We start from the raw sequence: 20,217 nt of genomic DNA on the forward strand, positions 1-20,217 counted from the left end.
AAAACTAACCTGAACTAAAGTGGCTGTGGTGAGATAATGTCGGCTAAGTGGCCAGGGCACAAGTCAGCACAAGAGACTTAGAATTCAGCTTGGTCATTGGGATAAAGGCATGATTTACACAGGCATTTGGGGTCGCACTTGGGATGCCACAGGTCTCTTCTGTGGCACATGCCATGATTAATTGGGCAGCTGCAGGGTCCCACTACATCCAAGTGGCTCTGGACGTGTTAGGGAAGCTGCATGTCTGTACGTCCACTGGCTCATGCTGAGTGGCCGTTACGTACGTGTCTACTGGCAGTTCCGAGTAGGCTGGGCCTCCTGGCAGTTACGGGAAGCCCAGGGCTAGGTATGCAGGACCTCAGGGCCTTCAAGAGGACTCGTGGTTGGGCTACTGGCTCACCATGGAGAAGCAGCAGAGTTTTTAATTTATTGCCACAGATTCTGCTCTGATGGACACCAGTCAAACCCAGACTCTGCCATCACACTAGCCATGTTAGGAAACCTCTCAACTCTAGCTTTTGTATCACTAAAATCGGAGATCATAACAAAAGTGAGAAAGGCTGGGAGCTGGGACCCTTTACTGGAGTGCTTGCACTTGTACCTGGACAAATGTCTGCTGCAGCAACAGAACACAAAGAAACTGTGACGGACTGAAGATAACTGCATGCATGTGCAGTCGGGGCCATTATGAAAAGTAAGATGCAAAAGGGCCACAAACCAACTGCTGCTTCTAAGTTTCAGGGAGCAAAAGCAGGGTACTGCACACGATCCCTGCACACAGCACCCCCACGGGGGTGGGCAGACCACCTAAGCCAGCCCTCCAGCCAGACCCCGCCATCCGCCCCCACCCTTACCCCATTTAAGGTACAAGCTTGCCCCCCTCCCCACCCTTGGGGAGTGAGCAAGGGACCGTTGTCTTGTTTTTGCTCCCTCCTGCTACAGCACTGAGTCCCAGTAAAGCCTTGCCTGAATTCCTTGTCTGGCCTCTTATCAACTTCTGTTGATTCAAGAGTCCAAGGACCCAGGTCGGAAACAAAAGCACCTACCTTACAGAATTATCACAAGCAGATGAAAAGCGGGAACACGTGGGACCCCTCAGCTCAAGAGCTAGCAAGCAAGAAGAGCTCCATAAAGCTGGTCAGTATAGCACCACCCTCTGGCGCCACACTGACCAGCAGCCCTAGCCATCCAATGTTGACACAAGCTGCCTTTTATTGAGGACACAGTAAGGACTGACCATTTTACATTGTTTTAATCCTCACAGTAGCCTGCAAAGTAGTTCTTATGTTTACAGATGGAAGACCTGAGGCTCAGAATCTAGATGGCTTGCCACCAGTTGCAATTAGCAAGTGGCGTAGCTGCTCTTCAGGGCTGGGTCACGCTGACCCGGGAGGCCATGCTCTCTCCAGAACACCAAGCTGCTAAGTGCAGTCAGCCTCCTCTCTGAGAGTCACCTCCAGCCTAGGGGATGGTGAGACTCCAACAGGAGCGGGGCCAGAGGGCCGGATTCCCACTCTTGCGCTCATTAACTGCAGGAGGCTTCATTTTGCTGACGCTTCCCTTCTTCCTGCTCCTTGTAATTGTATGCATGTTTATGCCCAATATTATTCCAGGAAGACTGTAAGGCAATTTACAGGAAAACACAGAATAAAATAAAAACAAACAAGCCAATCCAAAAGAAAATTTAAATATGTAAGCAACAGAGGGAAGATAAAACAAGTCACGGGCACAAAATGACTCCTGGAACGAGGCTAAACTAATGCACACCATAATAATCTCTACTCCTGCTTATGAGTAAGCCAGAATGATAACAGCCACTTCCTGAAGCCAGTTGTTCTATTTTCCAGACAGATATAATTGCAGGTGCTTTCCTTTAGTCAATAGTCGTGGAGGCTGCCACATAGTAGGTGCTCTATAAATGGCTATTAAGTTGCTAAACATTTGCTGAATGCCTACTCTGCATGCCATGGTCCATAAAAGGGCTTTGGCACTCAACCGCAGTCCCACACACACACGTAAGTTGTAGCCTGAAGACCCAGTCCTCTGCCAAAACAAGGGAACATATCTGTATTCAAGGAAATAACTTGAGTCCCTGGGACTCAGGGAAGGAAGGCTACAGCAGTTCCAGATAAGACTGGAATCTGCTATTTACATAGGATTCTTTTTCTGTCAATGGCATGGGGCATTGCTTCCTGGACCTGCCCCCTTCCTCCTCTCAGGCATGACCCAGTTAGGGGCAGCCCACAGTTCTGCATGCATCATATAATGGAGCCTCTTAAAGAACCGTTGGCGGCAGAAAGTTGGAAACCTGAAGCCTTGAGTGTTCCCCCCAAGTAGGTACCCACGTGTCCAGGCAGGGGAGGTGGGGACGCTTCCAGCCCAGGAAAGGCTAAAACATAGACACCAATGACAATACTTCAGGAGGCCAGCACAGCCTACCAAGGACATTCACTTACAGTCCTAGAGCATGTGGCCTTCTGATGAAAGCAAAGGGTAATTAATCACTTCCTGCCAGAATGACACAGAAACTGGACTAGCCACTTTCAATCATGTTTGTTGAAAGATCCAGCCAAGAACCAGGCTCTCTCCTCTCTCCAGTCCGTCAGTGTTCACTTCAGCAGACTTTCAGGGGATCTCGGAGCAGTTGGAGTGCACGGGGACCCTAAGCTTTCCACACTGGGGACCCTGTGCTTCTGTGAGCACTGTGTTGGGGCACATTAGCTGTCTTGGTGGTGCTGCTGCTGCTGCGTTGGTCCCACAAGCTCCCTTACCATCTGTTACCAACCTGTGAGAGAGGTGCTCACAGGCTGATGGCCTGGGGAATGCCCTGAGCATCCTGTCTCAGAAAACCAAGTAGGGTAAACCTCAAGAACACCACTGTCTTATATACCCTGGAGAGAAGCCATCCCTTCTTCATGCCTTTAATCCCAGCAATTGATAAATCACTACTCCTCCTTCTCTTGTGTCATCCATCTCTGCTCCAGGGAGCAAAGGGAGGCATGGCATGTATACTTGATTAAATTCTACAGAAAACCCCAAAGCCTCATTGAACTTAATTACTTCTACCCCTTTTCCCAGTTTTGCAAACAAGCCACTGAATGAATGGGCTGCAGGCCCTCCTCCTAGGCCTCTCCCTGATGGGGTTTAGGCTCAGGTGCTCGTGATCAGAAGAGCCCAATCAACATCTGGGAGGTGGGAGGAGGGAGGTGGGAGGGCTCAGAGATCCGATAGCAACATGGGCACAGCACTGGGGCTCAGGGGACCTGCCTTCTCCTCCCAAATCTGCCAGTTGCTGGCTGAGCTGCCCTCAGCGCACATTACCCTCTCTGAGCTTCAGGATGTGAAACGAATGATCTTCAACAATTCTCACCCCTCCAAGTGGATGCTCCTCAGTGCTGGAAAACATGTGTTCATCAGGTAACAGGGCGCTGCCCCTAAGCCTCAGCGCCATGCCGGCCTTTTCACCTGGCCGCTTCTGCCACAGTTTGGACTCTGGTGGACCAAGGCAGAGCTCTAGTTCTGCTCCTTCACCCACCAGGATGTCACCCCACAGACATGTGTGAGTGGTGGGCTTAGACATCACTGGGGACACGAGCCCCTGTTAGCAGGCTGGCTGCTGGGAAAAGGCCACTGAGCTCACCCATGCTGTTCACCTCCATCCTCTCTGTGAGGCCAGGTAACCTGGTCAAGGGCTAAGGTAAGTTCCCGTGGGGAAGCGAGAAATGGGGGTGGGATGATGAGAGATTATCTTCGTCAAGGAGGCCGACCAGGTGTCCAGACTGAGCACTTGGAAACTCAGTCATGCCCAGGAGTCCAGAGAAGATCAAGTTCAAAGGATGGACGTGCACCAGAAAATCACCTGGGAAGCTAAAGAGGCCAATGCAAACTAGACACACATATTCATTTCTGGCGGACAGGGTCCACGTGTCTTTGCTTAGGCCAGAACACTCCTGTCTGCACAGTGTTTTCCCCCACTCTCCCCCAACACGCCCCATTGCTAGTATCAATTAACAGGAGCTGATCCGGAAAAGATGGGGAGGTGGGCAGTGACAGCCTGGTCCCTGTCCTGTCCCAGCGGACAGCATCTGCTCCCTCAGCCCCTGTGCAGGTGAATATGGAGTCAATCTGCTTCTCTGGCCCCAGTTTTTCATGTCTCCACACTGACTCTTTCCACCCTGCATTTATCTTAAGAAGTTATTATTGGGCCCTTCCCAGATCCAGTTAATCTTTCATTTAATTTTAAATTACTAGGCCCATCTGGCTAACTCCTACTCTACCTTCAGGCCTCAGGTGCCACCTCCTCTGGGAAGTCCTCCCTGGTCTTCTGGGTCTGGTCAGATGCCCTTCTTTGAACTCCTCCACCCCCAGAATAGCCTCTCTGTCTCACTGACTGCCCTGTGCTGACATCGCCTACTCACATCACAGCTCCCACTGAGACTATGCAGCTTCATGGGAAGGTTACACATACTTCCTCTTTTTTATCCCAGGACCTGGCACAGGACTAGTTGGGGACAGGGGTGGAGAGCAGCATGTACTGGTACATAGTCGGCACTGAGGAAAACGTGATGAATAAACAAGTTTGTGTTGGCTCTCAACTCCCGAAGGCTGGTTAAACCCCAACTGGAGCATGGGGGCTGCCAGCGTGTTCTCACTGACCGAGCCTACCTCTGAGAGAAGAGGTCCCTGTAGGGGCTGCCGTGCTGCAGGGCGATCCCATAGCCCTTGCTGCTAACGCTGTTGCCAGTGACAGTCACGGAGCAGTCGTCATCTGTCAGGGCTGCGTACTCCACCACGGCCACATCCCACAGAAAGGCGTAGTTCCCCTTCTTTGCCTGAAACACCAAAATCACCATGAAGTCAGGCAGACCTGGCCTCCCGTATTATTTTCGAGCAGTGAGGCCTCTCAGTGGTGGGATTTGAGGGACCTTCTAAATGGTCCTCCTGCCCAACGAGCCGGCACAGCACACTCTCCTATTTTCTGGTCTGCAGGTTCCACCCCTGGTTGATGCCACTCACTGTGGTTAGACACAGAAGGATGTGATGATGCATCCAGGAGGCCCCAGTGCTGCGCATCTCACAGAGAGGTGGGCAAGGTGAGCTGTACGTGGCCTCTGAGCTGGCTTCCTGGTCACAGTGCCATGGACCTGTTTCTCAGAGTAGTGAGCTCACCTTGGAGAGTGCAGAAAGTCTGACCTCAGGGAATTGAGATTTTCTGACTGGAGATTTAGGGGGATGCATGATAGTATCTATTTAATATTTCTACTTAGAACTTGACTGAGCCCTGCTTAAGGCGAACATGGGAGACGGCCCTAGGATCAGTGCCCCCGAGTGGCTGCGACTTAATATCTAAGTCATGAACTTGCTACGCCTGGGGAAGAAGCCATTAAGGACAGGGTCCTGACTGTTATGGTGCCAAGCCAGGATTCTGCCACCTCCCTTTCACTGCCCACACAAGAGTGTGCACACACAAACACACATGCACATACATAAGCACACACACATTTATATGCACACAGATACATATGCATACATGTGCATAAACACACGCACATGCATCTACATGGAGGAGGCTTCTGGTGTCAGTGTTTCTATATCCATGCAATGGTGGCAAATTGTTCCATCCGAATTTGTCTGTGGCCACAGCTGAAGTCCCACTCCATCACACCCAACCATAGCAGACATTCAGTTCTATCCTGAGCCATAATCCTGCCTTGGCCTGGAGTTTAGGCACTCACAAGTAATGTGAGCTGCTTGTATTTTTGGAAGAAGATGCAAACTAGACATTGTCACTTGGCCAGCTTAAAATAGAGCATGATGTTCTTAATGCAGCCAAGAGCCTGGTTTTAATTCTCTAGTGAACATACAGACACCTCATGCTTTCTTCTCTCCTACCACAGCTCACACTAGATGCTGGAGGACCCCAGCCTGGGGCAGTGGCAGGGCTGAAACATCACAGGTAACAACAGGCCAAGCTGGCAAGCTACAAGCTTTGTGGCACTGTCAGCAGGGGTGTTATTCCCTTCTCCTGCCTTTATTCAGTTGTCTCTGTGTCCACTGAGAATCTCCGGAGAATGCCATAGCTGCTTAGGTGAAGCTCATCACGATATTGCTTCTTTTGGGACCCCAGGTGCCCATGGGCCAAGCTGGCTTATTTTCTCATCAGGAGTTTTCCATCCGAAGGCTTTGTGGGTGGAGCATGGCCTCCCCCTGCCAGGAATAGACTGCTCCTAGCCATTCACACAATTTTACCTGACGATCTTGTAAGAAATGACATAGACCATACCACCCATTGATATTCACCTCGGGGAACAATCCAAATATTACCTCAGAGCCTCTTTCCTTGCCCAAGTCAATTTCAGGAGTCCCTAAAGGGCTTTGACCCAGGTTGCAAAATTACACTCATCTCTCTCCCTCCACATGGGAGGATAACAGTTTTGAAATTTTCTCCTGCTGGCAAACACGTTTTCTCATGAAAAGATATAAATTTTCCACCTCTTAGTAACCGAGTTTCTCAGCAAAATGTTGACTTATGACCTAATATTTGGCTTCTGTCCGACTCTGGAGCATTTCATACCCGTGCCTGTAATTCAACATGACAATCAGACATTGTTATTTGCACAATTTCAAAAGGGCATGTCATGTTGAAGAAAGAATTAAGATCAAGTTCGTTCCTACGTTTCAAGTGATGTTCCAAGAAGGAGAAAGAAATAAGCTGGCCCGCCTCGAGTGGAAACCGGCTCTGACAAAAGCCTGGCATGGCCACTTAACGGGGCACTTGGATCCGTCAAGCCACAGGCATCTGCGGCTCCAGCTTGGGCTAAGTGACAGGTGAGCACAGATCCATGAAGGAAGCTGCATTTATAGTCCCGCTGCCTAAGCTGAGAAGGCAGAAAACATATGGAAGGCATGCTGGCGATGTCTCAGGTGCAAATCCCTGCTAACCAGGAAGGCAGTCAGGAAAAGAGGAGAAAATAGAAGTTCTCCTTCTTGAGCTGCTGAATGACCCCAGACACTCAGTCTCCCTATTTGTAAACAGGGACTACATTTACTACCATAGTTCTATGTCTGCTTCAAGAAGCATGTGGCTGGTCCCTAATCTACCTGACGATGCCAGAACAGGGAAGACCTGGAGAGGCTGGCTGATGTGCCACCTCTTACATGTGGGCTAACTCAGAAACTGCAACTGCAATGGAGCTCTAGCCTTATAAAATACTTCCCATCCCCAACAACCCTTCCTCACTTCCTCAGCATCCCACGGCTTCCTGGGTCCTCTTCTCTTAGCCTCATGCTGAGTAAAATGCACCACCAAAACCTTCCCTGGGCTTCCCAAGTTCATCAGTTTCCAGCACAACTTCCTGGACCTTACAGGTGTCTCCCCAATCTTCCTGGTATGTCGCAGCCCCTGTATGAGACAGAAAGCTTCTTAGGTAGGACCATATTCTCAGGAACACTTCGGATGCCAGTATCAGAAGCCCAAACATGCCATCCACCATGGCTATACCCCCTCTATATAGATCCTCTTCTTGATACAGGCAGAATGAACGCCCCATAACCTCCCCACAGTTGTAACTCTTCCTTATGGGATCAGAACCAATTTTCCATGCAGCCCCTAATAATTATGTGTCCACCTTCTTATTCTGTGCTGCTTATCCAAAAGTTCTGGCTTCTCCATATGTGGGGGATGCCAGATACATCAAAAATCTGCCTCCAAGAGATCCAAGAATTTCCTCTCTTTCTCTCCCCTCCTGTCATAGGCTCATCCTCTGCCTTTCTTGAGTCTGAGCATCTCTCCCATTCTGCTCTTGGTTCAGCTCCTTCCTCTGTAGCTCAGCCTCTTGCCTCGTCTCTACTTCCATTGAGAAGGCATTTCTACGCCTCTCCCTCTACCCTCCACCCCCTCAACTCTATGCCAGAGATCTCGCACACTTTGGGACATCTGTCATTTCCTATTTATATTAACTACTTCTTTTTGCTGAGGATTGTTTTCCAGTCTCTTGGGAAGACAGACTGTTGGCAGGAATCTAGCCTCTTCTCAACTGTGTGCCACTGGCTGCTCCTCACAGAGAAGGAAGGGTGAACCAGACACCTTCCTGCAGGAAACTGGGAATGCTTTGGCTAAACGGCACAACAGAGCTCTAGAGTGGCTACTTTGCCAGTGTTCATACCAACTCATCCTTTCTTATGTCTCCCAGTCCTGTCCTTTCCCTACTTCGCAGGGGGCTGAGGGGAGTTAAGGAGGATGTTATGTGAGATCAGAAGCAATAGGCAGTGAGCTGTTTACAAATAGATTATTGACGTTTATTTCATAAAGTCTAAAAGATGAAAGCAGTACCATAGATTTGTGTTCTGCGTTAAAACAAAACAAGAACAAATACTGGACTTCACCTCTTTAATGAGTTATATTACCTTGATCTGGCTGGCCCATTTATAATATTAAATGTATTCCTAACTTCTAGTCATTGACTTATTATGCATCAATGCCTTGGAATGCAGCTGTTGGAATGTTAGGCTGGAGACAAGGCTGGTACATTAGCCAAGCCTTCCCCAAGCCTTTGGCTCTATGCAGAAGGCTGTATGCAGAAGGTGGGCACAGTGACCCAGGGAGCCCTTCAGAGCTGGCTCTGGAGTCCTGGGACACCAGATACTTCCAGGAGCTATGAAGGCATTTTTAGCTCATCTAAGACAGTGGAGGTTTGACAGTTAACATAGTCTAGGAATATAATTTCCTACTTCCACAGTTTGTTTGTTTTTAATTGGTCATATCCAGTGTTAGTGAGGTTGTGACGAAGTGGGTGTGATCCTTCGTGGCCACAGGCATCACAGAACGACACAACATTTCGGAAAGTAACGCGGCATCCATAACATGAACGTCTAAAACTGCTCCTATCCTTTGCCCTAGCAAATTAAGAATTTAACCTAAGAAGTAAACCAAACGTATCTATGTATCTTAATGACATGACAGGCATTTTGAATCTAATGTTGACTATAAAGTAAGCATGGGACAGTTTAAATATTTAATTTAGGGAAATAATTTAATAAATTATAGTTCACTAATACGATATAGTTTTATGCAACTGATAGTAAAGACTATGCAGAAACATAGAAATGTATATATACATATTATATATATATACACACATAGAAATATATACATATTATATATGTAAATTAGTAGAAAACAATGGGATGGATACACTATTATTACTGTTCTGTATATATGTGAAATGTAATACGCCAAAAGATGAACGGGAATATTACATAATGGAGTGGGATTAGTGAGGATTCTTAGGACAAGTTGATTAAAATATTTTCTTTCATCTTGTTACACATCTATGCTATCACACACTACATAGGTACCAGATCCGATCTCTGTACCAGATTCAATCTCCGTTGCCTTGTGTGCTCTTGGCTCCTAAAGGCGCTTTTGCCCATCAACAGAGCACAAAGGTCTGTCAGAGCTCTCCGGTTTCCCAGGGCACTGGCTCCCTGACACTATTTAAACACCTGGGAAAGTCTCCCTTACATCCCTGGCCTGCATCTAAACATGTGGCTTCATTTCACTCTCTCCTTTTCCTTAAAAAAAAAAAAGAAAGAAAGAAAAGGCATTTGGTTCACACATAAAAGAAGAGATGTGAGGACCTTGGGGAAAGGAGGAAAGAACAGCTTTGACATCACATAAAATGTCATAGAAAATGTCCAGTTGGCATCTCAGGATGCCAGGACAGCAGCAGGTAGACAGACCACTCCTAGTTTGTCTCCCAGGAAGCATCTTAGCAAACAGAATCCAAGCCCATCCCTGAAGTCCACTTCCTCCCAAGTCCACCCACATGCTGGTGCACTGCTACAAATGGAAAGGGATTGAGACCACGGGGCTGTCTGACCCCAGTGCTTAGAGCAGCCTCCCTAACATTTGGGGGAACATGATTAGCCTACTTTGCTAGAGGAAGGCTGGGCACCATAAACAGAGTCACAAGTGAGCTGGGATATTGGATGGCTCATCGCCGTTGCTCCACACTGGTAATAAAATGAGATTGCATTGCCCTTCATTGCACCACTAACATGGCCCTTCCCAGAACTCACTTGGAGCACAAACTTTTCAAGACAACAGCCTTGGAGGCAAGAACTTCATAATGCTGTTCTACTCCATCCTAACTGATTTTGGAAAGGGACAAGCAACCACTCTATCCCCCCAAACAAGAATGCAGGTACTACAAACATCAAACACAAATACTATCAGAAAAGAAGTGCTAAAGGAAATCAGGTGTCTGCATTGCCAGGTACAGGGTAGGTGTGAAGTACCTGCTGGATACTGGGTTGTCAGATACATGATTCCTTTTCTATCCATGGTATAATTCTGAGGGGCTGAACATTAACCCCATTTTACAGATGAAGAAACTGAGACTCAGAAAAATAAAGTGACTTGTCCCAAATTAACCCAGATGGTGAGTAGTGGAGCCAGGTCAACCTGGAGAAAGACAGTCATTGCCATTCCCACGGGTTCTATCACCAAGAGCATTCCCCTGGGAAGTGCTCAGAGGGTAAGGGCACCATAGCAGTTTCCCCAGCCCTCCCTTCACGAGTCCAAGCATGGCAGAGGGGAGAGCACAGGTTTCTTTGGCTCCAGTGACTGTCATCCTCCAGCTTTACAGAGGTGGTTCGTGGAACAGCTGAAATGCGGGGAGAGGGAAGACACAGGGGCCTGCGCTGTCTGTGGATGGGGATGTTAGGGTATCAGGGACACCTTGGAAACCTGATGCAGCCTCATGGGCATTAACCATCCAGTGACACGCTCATTGTCTCTCCTTGCATCCACCCTTCACCCCAACAAAGCAGAGCTCAGCATCCCAAATCTTAGCTCCTACGCTCATGTTCACAAAATCGCCACACATCACCACAGGCATCCTGAATCCTGGCTACAGTGATACATTATTATGCGCTACGCCAAATCAAAAGATGCAACAGTAAGACCCAGACTATCTATGGAGAAAAGAACAATTCTACAGTCTGCTGGCAGGAGTGTGTGCTGGAACGATATTTCTGGAATGGTAATTTGGTGGGGAGAATCAAATGCTTTTAAAATGTGCGTATGTAGCAGTTCTACCCTTAGGAATTCATTCTAAGGAATTATTCCCTTTCAGAGAAGATGTTTGTACAAAGATTCTCAGGGCAATATTGTTTAAACTAGCAAGAATTGGAAACCATCTAAATGCTTGACAATTGAGAATCACCTAGGTAAATGATGTATTAGATGATGGAATATTATGTTACCGCTACTATGGTGTTTTAAAAGAGCATTCCCTGCTAAGGGAAACAACTGTCCGTGATGAAGAAGAGCCAGCCTGGGTTGTGGACTCCAACCGTACAGATACGAATCCCAACTCCACTGCTTGCTGGCTGTGTAAGTGCCGACAAGATGCTTAACATCTCTGAACCTCAGTTCCCCTGGATGTAAAATGGTCCATACTTCAGAGAGTTCTGATGACGATTAAATCCCTCAGTAAATGTAACATGCTTAGGGTTTTGCCTGGCATGTGGTGAGCACTAAATAAATGACAACCAGTATTATATTGTTTAGTGAAAAAGAACCTGTTACAAGAGAGTATTTACATTGTGATATCTTTTTAAAATTATTATGCAATAACTTTATGAAGAATCAAAACCAAGTACCAAATACTATCTTTGGGTGATGCCATCATGGGTGACTCCTGCTGGTTTCTTTCAGTCTCCTGTGTCCCCATGTTTTCTGCAACTCAGCAAGCATTTCTTCTGTGACTGTAGCTGCCCAAGAGGGTAGTTTCAGTGATTCAGCCTCCTTCACAGAGCACAGGGTAGTGAAAAGAGCAGGATTCTGAATGAAGACAGACACACTGCCACATTCCAGCTCTCTGGTGAACCTATAGACTTGGGGCTTGAAATGAACCTATATAGACTTGGGGCTTGAGGATGAAATTACAGGACACAATGCACTGTGCCTGGCACACAGTGAGGACCCAACACAAGTTCCTTCTTCTCTGTCTGGTATTCCCCAGCTCAACTCAGAAGATCAATACCTCAGCTGTCATTGAAACAACTTTCCTCCCACCCACTCCCCTCTTGCCAACCATTCCTCCACCTTGACCAAGTCAGCAATATGCTGTGTGTGTGGGGTGTGTGTGTGTGTGTGTACGCGTGTGCCCATAAGGATGTGTGTGCATGAATGTATGCATGTGTGGAAGTGTGTGTGTGTGCACGTGTGAGTGTGAGTGTGCCACCACATCCCCCAGGGAAGCAGAAGAGAGGTGAACTGAGGTACGAAGCACCTGGAGACCACATGAGGTTCAGGAAAAGGAGAACTTCGGCTGGAAGGAAGGAGCCTATATCTCTTCGGTCCCTCAGAACAGTAGAAAGAGACCTCCAAAATGATGTGAAAATGTAAGGCAGACAATCAACAGGACCCTCGGAAGTGTTCACATGGCCTCCTCAGGAGGCTGTAAGGAAACCTGCCAAGCGAGGAGCGAAAGAGAATGACCCTTCACCTGGATCAGCCCCTGGACCAGCACAAGCAAGCAAAGCCGGGGGGTTCAGTGGGAGGGGGGACGGCAGCTGGGCTCTCCCACGGTTAGTGCAACAGCTGCTTTCCTGAAGCGTCCACAGGGTACAAAACATCTGGTAGGGGGATGTCGTGTGTGTGTGTGTGTGTGTGTGTGTGTGTGTGTGTGTGTGTGTGTGTGTGTGTGTGTGTGTGTGTGTGTGTGTGTGTGTGTGTATGTATGGTCACGAGCACAGGGCTGAGCCCTGAAGTTTTGTCACGGTTGTTGGTCCCAGGGAGGTCGCCCATTACCTGGGCAAGAGGACAGAGATGATAGAGACACCCCAAGGCTACAGCAGCAGAGAACAGTTCCTGACGGCCAGGCAGTAGGTCTGCAAAACTATTTCTGCAAATGATTACCTGCCCTATATCCTGGTACTCCTGTGTCCCAGAGGAACAGAGTCAACAGTGAGAAGCAGAGCAAGTGGTATAGAGTGGCAATTAGTTTTCAGGCCACCAATGCCATTACCTTCTCTTTGATTCCTTAATTTCCTTTACAGAATGTTCAACTTCATTTCATAGAAAGTATGGCATGGTATGTGGGTGAGAGCAAGGGCCTGGAGACGGGGAGACCAGGTCTTCCCCTAGTGTCCTTAGCCGGCCACCTGAACCCTCTGAGCCTGAGTAACCTCTTCTAGAAGACAGGAGTAGCGAGCCCCGCCCACCGCTTAGGCTTATCACAGGAAGAGACAACACAGAAAGTGTCTGATGCATTGAAGGAACTCAAACAATAAGATACTATCCTTATGATCATGATAATCATCACCGGCATCATCCTTACAGCTTTAAGTTCAGATCCTAATTGAAATGCAGTTGCCTTGGGGTAAATAACACTTGAAATTGTCCTCAGTCATCCAGCCTGGTAATTTAGAAAGTCTGTTAGACGGGGTCACAGTCTTGGCCCAGTTACTGACTCACTACTGATTAGTAAAAATGGAAGATGAGCGCAGACAGTTCTTAAGATCTTCTCCAGCTTTAACATCCTCCAAGTTTATAATATAGACCAGTTGTTCTCAAAGAATGTTCCCTAGACCAGCAGCCTCAGCATCACTGGAGAAATATAAATTCTCAGGCTCTATTCCAGACCCAGTGAAAAGAAGACCCTGGGAGTGGAGCCCAGCAACCTGTCTTAATAATCTCTCCAGGTGCCCCTGATGTGTGCTAAAGTCGGGATTCAATGATAGAGACCTCTCTGTCCATGAATTTCTGATCTCCTCTTCAGAGTAGGTTTAGGAAGGAAAAGAGTATTACGGCTCTAGGATCTTGAGTTGGGGCAGCAAATGGAGGAGGGAATAGCATAGGGTTGAGACCAGGGCTATTGAAAACAACCATTAAAGGAAAGTCACACTTTACATCTTCTTCCTGAATGTCACTCTACTTGGTGCTTTCCCATCCATTCTCCTATTACAAAGTTCAGGCTGAACTTCCACAGTACAAACTGTGTCCATTTTCCAAGGAAATGGAGACGCAAAAAGGACTTTGCCCAAGACACCAGAAGCAGTTATTCCATCAGAGCTTGAATGTCTCCCCAGGTCTCCTTGACTGCAAATGGCCTTTCCTTCTCCCACATCAAAAGTTCAACATCAGTAGCCCCGAAGAGCCACACAGAGCTCCCTGAGCAGCTGGCTGTTGTCACACTGACAGATGCTGGACAAGCTTTGTTAATGATGTCTGCCTCCAGCACCTGACCTTATGGAGGCTTCATAGCTGCTTTCCCTTTTAGAGGCTCTGGCACTCTGGGGAGAAAGAATCTTATTTAGTGAACCAAGTATTGTCTCAGTGGGAGAAGCTTTCTCACATCTCCAAGGGAGAAGAAGCTGGTTTGGTACAATGGAAGAAAGAAAAGCCCTAATTTGGAAGAATCAATGGCTCCTTCCTCAAAAGTCTGAAACTGTATACCGTCAGCAAAGCTAGGGGCCACAAACAACCTTCTCAGCAGGGCAAAGGGACACGTTGATTTTCAATGATTTGTCAAAACTTTAAATTGTCCAAAGACCATGATAAACAACAATCTAATCTGAGTTATTCCATGGGAAAGATTAAGAATGATCTAAAAAAAGGGTAATTTGGTTTGCTTATATACAAGATAGATTAGGAAGAGATAAGAATACGGAATGAGAAATACCCATGTAGGAAAGGGAAACAACCTAAGAATACATGAACCCAGGAAGCACAGAGGACAGGCATCCACATGGTCAAACAATCCATGAAGAAGCACAGGGATAGGGCTTCGCAGATACTCCCAGCACGCGTGCACAAGCGCGTGCACACACACACACACACACACACACACACACGCCTGCGCACACACGGAAGGATGTGAGCCCCTTGGCCATGCGTGTCTTTTTCACCGCCCTAGCATGATGTCTGGCATACAGTTGGTGCTGAATAAATACGTATAAAGTGACGAATGCAGAACTGAAGGGCTGAATACTAGAATCTGAGAAGCCTGAGGACTTGAATCAAAGCACGCTGGGCTGGCTATGTCCTGTTTGCCCCTCCAAGTCTGCCTTCCACTCTTTTCCATCCCGTGCTCTCCTCCAGAGCCTGATTTCATGGATAGTATCAATGGTTACCTTTGGTCTCTGGCTAAGAGTCACTTCCTAAGATTCAGGAATAAATCAAATACTGATACTATTAAAACACCAATCATACCAATAAGCACTATTCATTCAAGCATATGTTCTCAAACTTGAGAAGGAATGAGAAACCCCTGGAGGGCACGTTCAAATACAGATGATTAACCTCTCCCCAACTTCCCTCCTCCAGCTTCTGATTCATTAGGTCTAAAGTAGGGCCCACAAGTTTCATTTCTAACATGTTCCTGGATGATGCTGATGCTACTGGTCCAAAGACCACCCCTGGGGAACTACTGTGTTAAAATACACTCTACAAGGCATTGCACTCATCCATTCACATCACCTCTACTCTTTACAATAAATCTGAGAAGACCTGGTATTATTATTCCTATTTTTCAGATGAGATAACTTTGTTTAGGAGTAAGTTTTTTTTTTTTTTTAAAATACATCTTCATCGGAGTATAATTGCTTCACAATGCTGTGTTAGTTTCTGTTGTACAACAAAGTGAATCAGCCTTGCCCAAGATCTCACCTCTGGCACAAGATGGGTACAAGAATCAAACCCAATTCTTTTTTTTTAACTTTTTATTTTATATTGGAGTATAGTTGATTAACAATGTTGTGTTAGTTTCAGGTGTACAGCAAAGTGATTCAGTTATACATGTACATGTATCTATTTCTTTTTCAAATTCTTTTCCCATTTAGGTTGTTACATAATATTGAGCAGAGTTCTCTGTGCTATATAGTAGGTCCTTCTTGGTTATCCATTTTAAATATAGCATGTCAATCCCAAACTCCCTAACTATCCCTTCCCCCTGCCCCTGCTCCCACCTCCCTGGTAACCATAAGTTCATTCTCTAAGTCTGTGAGTCTGTTTCTCAAACTCAATTCTTGTTAACTCAAATCCCACACTTTAGTCACTACACTATGTGGCCTTAACGGAGCACTTGACTCCATTAAGACAAAGTTCAAGTGAGACTCACGAAACTACACCCTGAGGCCAGTGTAGCTTTGCCATCTGCAGCCACATCCTCTCAGTGTTTCTTTAGCCATAAAGGGTTGTTGGAAACTGGCAACCTGGACTATGCAGGAAAGAGAAAGAAGCAGTAAAGTTGCATGTGATCACGATTCATATTAATGTGTTCAGAGACCATCCCTGTGGGGCTTATGTTGAAGAGCCTCATTTTCTAATCCCATTTGTAGCTAAGGATCCCTTTATGGCCTTTGCTAAAATGTCAGCCTTGAGAGAGAGAGAAAGAGCTCTCACAATAGCCTTTCACTCTTTGAGGAGCCACAAAAGAGGTCATGTCCTGATCCAGATGGACTCCCATTCCCTCACAGAACAAGTTCTGAGCTCTACCTGTCAGGATGTACAGCTCTGTAAAGTCAAAGAATCTGCAAGATGCGCCACTAGGGGGCCTGCAGGGTCGCGGCCCTGATAGAAGCCCACCTCATGGTCCAGGGCTGCTGAATACTCACTAGAAAGTGGAGCGATGCCTGCTCATCACTTCCTGACATAACCGACTGAGGTCTGAGATCCGAGCTGCACGGATACGTCCAAAACCTTTCAATGTGAAGATTCTTAAAATATTAGAAATACCAAATTTCACTGCTGAGCAGTTTCTTTACCAGGCTCCTCACCATTCCTGCTTCCTTTATCTGACCCTTAGGAGGCATGCTTTTCTGAGCTCTCACTGTTCTAATTACTCTTCCTGATTTGAGTTAATCCACCTCTCATTTCTCTCTCTCTCTGCTTCTCTGCCTTTGTCCACCTGTTGGTGTGTGTGTGTTTTACACACACACACGGTAAAAATTTTAAATGTAGGGTTCAAAGCCAATCTTAATACCTCTATGTTGGAGAGTAAAGGGACTATTTATTAGAGGTTCCCATTCCAGTGGAAACAACCACTTATACCCAAATAGGTTTTTTTGTTGTTGTTTTTAAAATTGAGGTATAGCTGATTTGCAATATCATGTTAGTTTGGGGTGTACAGCACAGTGACTTGGTTTTTTGTTTGGTTTTTGAAGATTATGTTCCATTATAGGTTACTACAAGTTATTGGGTATAATTCCCTGTGCTATACAGTAAATCCTTCCTGCTTATGTATTTTATGTATAGTAGTTTGTATCTGTTAATCCCATACTCTTAATTTGTCCCTCCCTGACTCCCTCTCCCCTTTAGCAACCATATGTTTGTTTCTGTCTGTGACTCTTTCTGTTTTGTATATACATTCATTTGTATTGTTTTTTACATACCACATATAAGTGATATCATACAGTACTTGTCTCTCTCTGACTTATTTCACTAAGTGTAATATTCTCTAGGTCCCTCCGTGTTGCTACAAGTGGCAATATTTCATTCTTTTTTATAGCTGAGTAATATTCCATTGTATATATATATATATATCTCACATCGTCTTAAACAGTCATCTGTTGATGGGCTCAGGTTGATTCCATGTCTTGACCAGTGTAAATACTGCTGCTATGAACACTGGGGTGCATGCATCTTTTCAGCTTAGAGTTTTTGCTTTTTCTGGGTATATACTCAGGGGTGAAATTTCTGGATCATATGGTAGCGCCAATTTTAGTTTTTAAGAAACATGCATACTGTTTTCCATAGTGACTGCACCAATTTACATTCCCACCAACAGTGTTCAAGGGTTCCTTTTTCTCTTCATCCTCTTCAATATTTCTCACTTGCAGACTTTTTGATGATGGCCATTTTGACAGCTGTGAGGTGATATCTCATTGTTTTGATTAGCATTTCTCTAATAATCAGCGATGTTAAGCATCTTTTCATGTGCCTATTGGCTATCTGCATGTCTTCTTTGGAAAAATGTCTATTTAGATCTGCCCATTTTTTGATTGGGTTGTTTGTTCTTTAAATATTGAGTTGTATGAGCTGTTTGTGTATTTTGGATCTTAATCCCTTGTCAGTCACAAATATTTTCTTATTGATGATGACAATGATGATGGTGATAGTAATAATAATAAACACATGGATGGTAGAAAGAGTGCAATAATCTTCAGGCAAATTGTTTAACCACTCTGAGTTTTACATTCCTTATTTTCAAAATGGAAATATTACAAAATGCCCTCAATGGTAAAGATAAAGTGTATGAACACAATAGCACGCATAATAATTTCTTAATAAATGTTATTTTCCTTCCCCTCTTTCTCCCTGCTTGTTGTTCCTGGACAAACAACATTATACCAACAAAATGGAAATAAAAATAAGCTAAACAAAAACTGCCAACGATCTGACTGACACAAAAAATCAAAATTGTTCTCACCAGCTACTGCTTCTTGATTTTAATGTAATCAAAGAACAAAACAATTCAGTTCAAAATACAAAAACTTAAGTCATAAAACCTAAAGCCATAATAGTGGAACAAATAGAATGGAATCAGCCCACAATTATAGACAGCATTAGGTGAGGTGTATCAGACTTGGGTAAAAAGCAAATTATGGGGCAGAGGAAATCTGAAGAATAAAATCAGATTTAAGGGAAGTGAACGTCCTCCCACGCTTCAAATGAGGAGTCAGAAAGAGAAAAACAAATACCGTACGCTAACACATATATATGGAATTTAAGGAAAAAAAAAAAAAGGTCACGAAGAACCTAGGGGTAAGACGGGAATAAAGACACAGACCTACTAGAGAATGGACTTGAGGATATGGGGAGGGGGAAGGGTAAGCTGGGATAAAATGAGAGAGTGGCATGGACATATATACACTGGCAAACGTAAGGTAGATAGCTAGTGGGAAGCAGCCGCATAGCACAGGGAGATCAGCTTGGTGCTTTGTGACCACCTAGAGGGGTGGGATAGGGAGGGTGGGAGGGAGGGAGACGCAAGAGGGAAGAGATATGGGGACATATGTATATGTACAACTGATTCACTTTGTTATAAAGCAGAAACTAACACACCATTGTAAAGCAATTATACTCCAATAAAGATGTTAAAAAAAAAAAGGAATCAAAGTTAGCATGATGACACAGATGTTGGTTTGATTCCAAAGCTTACCCTACCAAATTATAAAAATCGCAAAAGAAAGTAATTGAAGAATTCATAACAAGATTTGCTTGGCAATGCTCAAAACCCAAAGCAAAGTAATTTAATAAGGGAGGCACAGTGGGGGCCTTCCTTGACCTTAGCACTATATTATCCCAAACCAATCATCATCAAACAAAATTAAGCTGTAGGGCATTATGAAGGGGCCAATGTAGCCAACTGCACGGAAACCTGCTCCAGGACACTGACTAAGCCCCCTGCCCTCCCCACCCTTCCTCATCCCTTCTTGCCCCCTCTGCAACTAGATTCCAGCAATCCTGCTCATTCTTCTTGAAGAAAGATGCACGTGGATGCATTTCTGAATACTCTCATTTCTTACTCACTGAACATTTATTTTGTTTGATTTTTGAAAGGATAAAAGGTTTTGGATGTCCATGTTCATTGCCCTGTGCCTACCTCTGCTCTTGGCCCTGGGGACAAACAAATGAATAAGAGACAGGCCCAACCCTATGGAGGCTCAGAGTCTAGTCAGGATGTGACAGAGCAGGGCACTGAGGATGGGGGTGACATCTGATGAATCTGTACTCTGGGATGCATAGGGTGTTAAGGGAGCCCCTGGCCCTGCCCTGAGAAGCTAGAAGCTCCAGCAGGGGGTCGGGAAGAGTGAACGCTTCTGCTGAGGTTGGAGAGATAATCAAGAATCATCCTGGCCAACAAAGAAAAGGAAGGCTTTCCAAGCAGCACGTACCCAGGTGTATAAAGGTGAGGAGAGGGGAAGGAACTGCTCAGGTTTCCTGTGATGAAAACACTAGGTAAGTGGCAGCAGGAGCTGAGGCTTCATTTTGATCATGCATCTCTTCCATTTTTGCACAGTGTCACCAGGTAATGACACAGGTGCTGGAGTGAGAAAAATACTGAGTTCAAACCCTGGGTCCGATATTGACTCAAGCTTGATTTTCAGCAAGTCCCTTGCCCTCCTTAAACTCTAGTTTCCTAATTAATAAACGAGTTGTGTAGAAGCACAGTTGAGCTAATTAACGCACGGAAGAAACTTATC

The 20,217-nt window shown here is 45.8% G+C and overlaps 1 protein-coding gene across 2 annotated transcripts in view; it reads right to left on the reverse strand.

Moving 5' to 3' along the window:
* Positions 1-20,217, reverse strand: part of GRID1 (glutamate ionotropic receptor delta type subunit 1) — a 666,177-nt gene that overhangs the window by 21,666 nt on the left and 624,294 nt on the right. For both annotated transcript variants that reach the window (XM_060125913.1, XM_060125914.1), the window contains exon 14: positions 4,666-4,832. In XM_060125913.1, the coding sequence (XP_059981896.1) occupies positions 4,666-4,832 (167 nt within the window). The remainder of the gene's footprint in view (positions 1-4,665; positions 4,833-20,217) is intronic.

The sequence above is a fragment of the Lagenorhynchus albirostris genome, chromosome 16 (assembly GCF_949774975.1).
Source record: "Lagenorhynchus albirostris chromosome 16, mLagAlb1.1, whole genome shotgun sequence".
Lineage (NCBI taxonomy): Eukaryota > Metazoa > Chordata > Mammalia > Artiodactyla > Delphinidae > Lagenorhynchus > Lagenorhynchus albirostris.